General features: G+C 56.8%; 1 protein-coding gene across 2 annotated transcripts; it reads right to left on the bottom strand.

Annotated features, from left to right (window-relative positions):
* Positions 1–2338: 2338 nt before the first annotated feature.
* On the bottom strand, positions 2339–6650 carry DMBX1 (diencephalon/mesencephalon homeobox 1). Of its 2 annotated transcripts, none has more exons than XM_040977829.1 (4): positions 6488–6650; positions 3973–4151; positions 3422–3776; positions 2339–2796 (listed from the first exon to the last, which is right to left on the bottom strand). In XM_040977829.1, the coding sequence occupies exons 1-4, from the start codon at positions 6639–6641 to the stop codon at positions 2339–2341; spliced, it is 1146 nt and encodes a 381-aa protein (XP_040833763.1). In that variant the 5' UTR covers positions 6642–6650. The 2 variants fall into 2 exon arrangements, with proteins under 2 accessions (XP_040833763.1, XP_040833762.1); XM_040977828.1 differs by having other exon boundaries at positions 3973–4168; positions 6490–6641.
* Positions 6651–7005: the final 355 nt, after the last annotated feature.

Below are 7005 nucleotides of genomic sequence, written 5' to 3'. Positions count from 1 at the left end.
AGCCTCAAGTGGCCTTGCACCTCAAGAGGTCAGAGCAGACTTCCTGGAGGATGTGGGCATACCCATGACTGTTGAATTCTAAGGTCACACACACCCAGGGATGGGCAAATGCTCAACTTCGTTGCCTCGTCCAGGTGAGATTTTTTCATTTCAGAAATGCCACTTCCACAGTTAATCTCCAAGGACTGTTTATGGGCTACGGGCCCCAGAACCCTACCTAAACTCAGACCCCCTCTGTCTCTGCCAGAGTCTTTTCTAATCTCCCAGCACTATGTCCTATCTCTGATGCTCCGGTGCCTGCTGAGTGCCCCTTCCAAACCCCAAGCCCCAGCAGCCAGACACCTCTGTTCATAAACCCTGCACTGTCCACTTGGTGCTTGCCCCTTGGGGTGAGGACTTTGCACCTGGGTTCTGCCCACCCCACACGTCTGCTGAAGTCAGCGCTCCCTGCCTCACTATCCAGTCTGACTTTAGCCACTTTGTGGAAATACTTTCTGATGTCTCATTTGTTTCCTTTCCAGAGCCTTCTCCATCTGCTCCAGTCCCAGCCTGATGTCCAGGGGGTGATGGGCATCGACTGCTCTGCCAACCATGCCTGCCTGGGCACCCTCTGGAAGGAGAGGCAAGCTGTAGGCGGCTCCACTGCAGTTTGCAAGTCGGTTTCTCTAAGCAGGAGGGAGGGGCTCAGTGGGGAGCACCATGACCAGGAAATCTGCCCCAGTCATTCCCTTCCCTGCACCCAAACCCTCTGAAACCATGCAAAGGTGTGGAAATGGGGTAACTCCAAGGGCTAGCACTGGAACTCAAGAAAAAAGGACCAAACCAAGTTGTCTGAAGTAGACAAGAGCCATTACATTTCCTGGGAAACTGAGGCAGTGCCCCAGCAAGGCCTGTGTGCAGCACTTGTTCCAAGAGCCTTCTTTGCTGGCTTAACTACAGACTTCTCTCCTGCAAGGTTGTGAGTACAGAACGCAGGCTGCGAGAGCTGAACAGAACCATTCAGGCCATCTTACCCCCACGGGGAAATAGGTCCAGGGAAGCACAGCCTTACCCAAGGCCACACAGCTCTGAAAGGGACTAGGCTCAACTGAGTCTCCTGGCCATAAACTGGAGCATGCCTTTCCATGCCAGTGGCCGACAGACAGAAGCCCTCACTTCAACAGGTAGCTCTGACACCAACGGCAGCTGGGGCGGCTGCCCAGCTGTGTTGGGGTCTCACTTCTGTTCCTGGCTCAGACGAACCCTGAAATGCCAGGGCATGAGGCTGTGGGCATGCCAGCCCTGTTTTCTTTAACAGGATCCCCTCTCCTGCTCCCATTCTCCTCCCGCCAGGAGAAGTGGGGCGCGGCCTCACCTAAAACCGTGACAGAGCCTAGGGCCAGCGCTGCAAGGGTGCTGACCATCCGACCACCCACCTTGGCCTGACCTGCCTCCACACTACTTCTCCCCTCACTCACAGCAACTGGAGCCTCCAAGCTATGGTTTCACATCTCAAACCCCTTTCCAGAGATGTGGCCTGGGGGTGGGGGCAGGGTGCTAGGGGCCTGTGCCACCTCCTGCCTCCAGCATGTCTAGCAAGGGGCTCATGACCCCTGGGCACATGGAACACAGTAGCTGCCCAGAAAGGGTGCAGATAGCAGAGGAGATGGGCAGGCAAGGGAGAAGCCAAAGGAAGATGGCAAGGAGCACAGGAAGAAACAAGATGACTACAATATAAAAAACCCACAACCCCAAACAGGACAGAGCCTCGAGATTGAAGACAAAAACTCAGCCAGCCCCAAAGAAAAACTCAGGGCAGGGTCTGAGACACGGGAGAAAATTGGGGGGTGGGGTGGGGAATGGAGAGTCCAGAACAGGTGGGGAGAAGGCAACGAGGGGACAGGCACAGGGAGAAAAAAAGAGAGAGAGGGAGAGAGAATGGAACAAGCCAGCTGAGGGGCAGGGACCATGGAGCCAGGTGGGGTCCTGGGGCAGGCGGAAGCCTGAAAATAGAGCTTTATATATTTATATTTATATCTCACATTCCACACATCCACTTACTAGGGGGATGGGAGGGTGGGAGGAAGGAGGCAGATCCGAGGTGGGGGGGTCTAGCCAGGGAGAGGAAAGCTGGGGACATCCCTGGCTTCTCATCACCTCCCTGGGTCCAGGCAGGGCCATGCAGAGGGTAAGTGGGTCTCACCTCCAGGTTGGGGATCCAGGCTCAGGGCAGGGCGGGACAGGGAGCAGAAGTCCCTGGGCTCCCAACAGTGAACTCCCTGAGAGCCTTCGGGGAAACCACGGGGCTGGGAGGGAGGGGCACCCAAGACCCCCGGCTGGATTGGCGGCGGCCAGTCAGTCAGTTGGGCAGTGTGTCCAGTCCCAGTGAGGCGGCATGCTGCTTGGCTCGGAGCCGCAGGTTCTCAATGCTCGTGGTTTTACTGTTCAGGGCGGCCGAGGCAGGCGCCAGGCCTGCAGGGGGAGCAGGCAGCAGCGGGGACCCCCACACGCCCTGGTGGGCAGCAGCAGCTGCTGACAGCGACTGGTAGTAGGACTGGCAGTGCAGTGAGCCTAGCGGGGCCATGTTGACGCCCAGGTAGGGCACGGCGGCAGCGGCGGCGGCGGCAGCGGCGGCGGGGGCAGGGCCCCCCACTTCGAAAGACGAGTAGTGCACTAGGTTGTTAGTGGCCGCCATGTGCTGGCGGAACTGCTCCTGTAGGCGGAAGAGGCTCAGCGGGGACGAGGAGTACGAGTGGGAGGGACCCAGGAGGCCGCCCCCCGGAGCTGTAGGCGCTATGGCTAGGCTGCCTGGAGAATCTGCAAGCAGAGAAGCAAACACCAAGGGTTCAGGAGGAGGGGACCGAGGGGCCAGGAGGGACGCGAGGTACTGTGGACAGCAAGGACTTCGGCTGTCTTCCTAACCACCCCAACTCAGCATTCCTGTAGCCTCACCCAGAATCCAGGGCCAGGGGACCTGTGTCTGAGTTCTTGAGGGGTATTTGCTTTGCAAGGGCTGTCACCTGCCTGTCCCCTGCTGTCCACAGCTCCCATCCCTCCAACTCTAGGGCTTAGTGGCAGGGGCGGAGAAATGACATTTCTCTGGGTGGGACTCTGAGTCTGCACAAGCAAAGCATATGCATAGTGTGTACTGTTCGTGAAAATACTGGGCTTCTTCCAAATGGTTAAAACATAAGGTTTGTCCTGGATTCCCAAAGTGCCCCTTCCCTGCTAGCCCATCCCTCTCACAGCACCCTAGGGAACCTACTGTTCCGAGATTCAGCAACAACAGGGTGAACACCAGGCATCTGCCCCAGCAAATCCTCTCTAGTCACCATGCCCGTGTGCCAGTTGTCAATGAAACCCCTGCCCTGACCAACACAGCGGGCCCAGGTCCCCGTCCCTGCACTGAAGCTCCAGCCCCTGTAGCGTCCCTTAGCCTCACCTGACTTGGGGCTGCCCCTTTTGCAGCCCAGTCCCTTGTTCTCAGCCCCCGGGTTCTTCTCCACTTTGGAATCCTCGGTTGCCACCACTGCCCGGGGTTCCTCCACCTGGTCCAGCTGGTCCTCAGGGGCTGACTCACTGGCCGACTGCTCGGAAAGGCTCAGGTGCAGCTCAGCAGGGGGGTCGCCGCTGGGCAGGCTGGGAGGCTGCTCGGTCTCCAGCTGTGGGTCTGGGGGAGGGGTCTGGGTCTTGCCTTCACTGTGGGAGCCCTCTGCATCCTTCTGCTTCTGGAGCTGCTCCTTCTGCAGGCTGCGCTGCTTCTTCCGGAATTTAGCCCTGCGGTTCTTGAACCACACCTGGAGATGAGGGGCGGGAGCAGAGCAGCCAAAGGTGGGGAAGAGCAGGTGTGCAGGCCCAGGGTGCTCTGGGAGAGGACTGTTGAGAATGCCGCCCCCACCCCTGTACCCTTGATGGCACAGATGGAGAGACCAATGCCCCTTGCCACTGGGAGAGGATATGGTTGCTCCTGGGAAATGGGGAACTGAGCCCTACCTGCACCCGGGCCTCAGGCAGGTTTGTACACATGGCCAGCCTCTCACGCATCACCACGTCTGGGTAGTGTGTCTTCTGGAATGTCTTTTCCAGAGCTTCGAGCTGCTGGGCCGTGAATGCTGTGCGGCTGCGCCGTTGCTTGCGGTGCTGGGAACCATAGCGGGCCTCCAAGATGATGTCTTGAAATGTACAGCCGTTGGAGGGCAAGGAGAGGGGGCCCATTTAATTATGGGAAACAGGCCATGCATCTCCCGTCCTGACCTACTGCAGAGACACCAAGGCTGCTGCAGGAGCCAGTCCTGGCTGTGCATCCTTGGAAATCATGCATCCCCTCTCTGTGTGACAGGATTATCAAGGCCTCTCCAACTCACCATGCGCTGCTGGGCCTTCAGAGTGAAATCTAACTGAGCTCTGGAACGGCCCTTGGGCGTGTCCCTGATCTGGCAGGAGGGTTGGCAGGTGGGCATGGCCCTAAGATCCTTAAAGTTTCATAAGCTGTAAGACACTCTGAGCCTGCATGTCAGATCACACTCACATCAAAAGGTGCTGCTGCCCCACGGCCCTTAGGGTCTGCAGTATGAAGGCTTCCTTAGCATATGACACTCAGCATCCAAGGCCTACTCAGGGGAGGGAGGTCTGCTGGGCAGCCTCCACCAGCCCTTGGTTTTCTGTTGTCCATGTGTGACTCTCTCAACCAAGGTGGTCTTCATGGTTCCTCCTGCTATGTCTCCTGGGTAGAAAGTCTGGCATGGGCAGACCCCCCTGAGACTCACGGCAGGCTTGTTGGCACCCACCTTGACCCTCTGGCTACCACCCTAGGAACAGGACAGAGAGACCAGGTTCCAATGGTACAGGCTTCGGAGAGACGCAGGGCTGGTGGGCTATGGATCCTGTGGTCTTTTATGTATCGGAACAAGAGAGTCACTTGGGACAGTGGCAACCCAGGGTGGTGTCCAGACTTCTGCTCTTTCATTTGATCTTCCCTAGCAGTGGTGGGAATTTCCCATCCCACCCAAGTCAACCCTGCCCTCTCTGGAGGGAACCTGAGTCATTTCAGCCTCTAGGCGGAGCCCTCAAGTCCCAGGGACCTGTGAGTCCTCCATAGCACCTGACATAGCACCTGGGTGCCCTTGCATCCCCAGACTCCGAGATGCTCTTGCTTCAGTTTAAGCAGGGAAGCCTTGAAACTCCACCCCAGCCTGCCCTAACTGTAACCCAGATGAAGCCCTGAGCTCACACCAGTGTGCTTGGAACAGGGAAGGAAGCAGGGACAGGCAGCTCCTTTCTGGTTGGAAGAAGGCGAGGCATCTTCTTGCCAGCTGCATTAAAGGGGACTGTTTCATACCTCCTGCACTTCCCCCCAAAATGACAGACCCCATGCAAAGGCCCACTGGAGCTCAGCCCATCCTTCTGAAGAGGTGAGGAGTGGGTAGACTGAACACCCCCTTTCCTCTGACCGATACTGATCAAGACAATGTGACCAGAGCCTCCAGTTCACCCCTCAGTCTTGCCCTGGGAGTGGCCATATCCTCCCTGTTGGGCAGGTGCCTTCCCAGGGAGGGTCCTCAAAAGCCACTTTGTTCCTGCTGCTGTTTGCTGCCTCTATGCTGTGGCTTTTTCAGGCCTACAGTAAACCCTCCCAATGGTGCAAGCCAATCCTGCTGCTCTGAACTGGCCTGTGTGGCACACTGTCAGGCCCTCTCGGGGGTTCCTGGGACCTCTGAAGTCTTTGAGGACTAGGGACACAGGGCTGAGCTCACATGGGTCTATCAGCTGCTCAAGGCTTGGCCTGCAACAAGACAATCTGGTGGTGTCACTTCCCAGTAAATGAAGCTCCCTACCTATGTCCTAGAATCCTCGCAGTAGACTAGGCAGTAAGTCAGTGGAGGCAGGAGGGAAGAGACCAGGGGGCAGCTCCCCCATGGGCACTTGCTGCTGTCCTTGGCCTTGGATATATTATGCAACTTGGGCTCAGGTGCCAGGCTCTGCAAAGCACTTTGAATATTTCGGCTCCAACAACCCCATCTCTTAGTCCTATAGGATGAATCTGCTCATTGTTCCTTTTGCAAAAGGGAAACTGAAGCTTGGGGAAGACAACTGTGGCCAACCCTGTGTCAACTGCAGTTTGACCTCCAAAGTGCCTGCGTTTAGCTGTAATGCCATGTTCCCATCCAGACTTAACTTCCTGGGGCCTCAAATTCCTTATGGAAGAAACAGAAATAAACTTTGGGGACTGAATGGTTGCTGTGCCCAGATACAGGGAGCCTCACATGGTGTCTACAAAGCCATTTATGCCTCCCTGGGCCTGAAACACTCCAGACTAGGCCTGTATCCTCAACCTCATTCCATGGCATGGAGCAAATGAGTATCCTTCATAGGCCAAGGACAGCTCTAGCGCTCAGCCCAGGAAACTTGCGAGGTGGGGTCTGAGAGATCTGGGAATTTCTGATCCCCCTCCCACCTTCCTGTTCTCTGCACTGACAGAGCCTCCTGGTCCCAGCCCCACCGCCCTTACCAGCCAGTCGTTCAGCCAGTGTAAGTGCGTGCACTGATGGCCGGTAGTCGGGGGCGTGCTGGGCCTGCTGGGCCGCCTGCTGGTGCAGATTGTACATGGCGCTGAGTGAGTTCATGGCATGCAGTGAGTAGCCATTGACCCCGTAGTGCTGCATGGCGGCTGCCACCTGCAGACAAGCAGGACAGGAGCTGTAAGCAGGATCCTCAGACTCTCCCAGGGGGACCCACCTGATTCAGATCCTGGAGGCCCACGTCACTGTTGTGAGCTTCTGCCTCCCCATCAAAAAGCTACTTGTCTAGCTGTCATTGAGGGCCCCTGCATTCACTCGCCCATTTGCTGCCCATGCATGTGTTGACTCAGTCTCAGCACAGGGTTTGATGCCCAGACTGCCTGGGTTGTCTACTACTCAGGAGCTTTGTGGTGTTGAGCACGTCATAAAGGCATTTCCAAGAATTTTGTGGAAAATGTATGTGCATGGGCTTTGATTTGTTTCTCACTAAAATAAATGTACCAACCTC

Source organism: Ochotona curzoniae, unplaced genomic scaffold (assembly GCF_017591425.1).
Source record: "Ochotona curzoniae isolate NIBS_2020 unplaced genomic scaffold, NIBS_Ocur_1.0 contig_2855, whole genome shotgun sequence".
In the NCBI taxonomy this organism is placed as follows: Eukaryota; Metazoa; Chordata; class Mammalia; order Lagomorpha; family Ochotonidae; genus Ochotona; species Ochotona curzoniae.
This window is presented reverse-complemented; position numbering and strand designations above follow the sequence as displayed.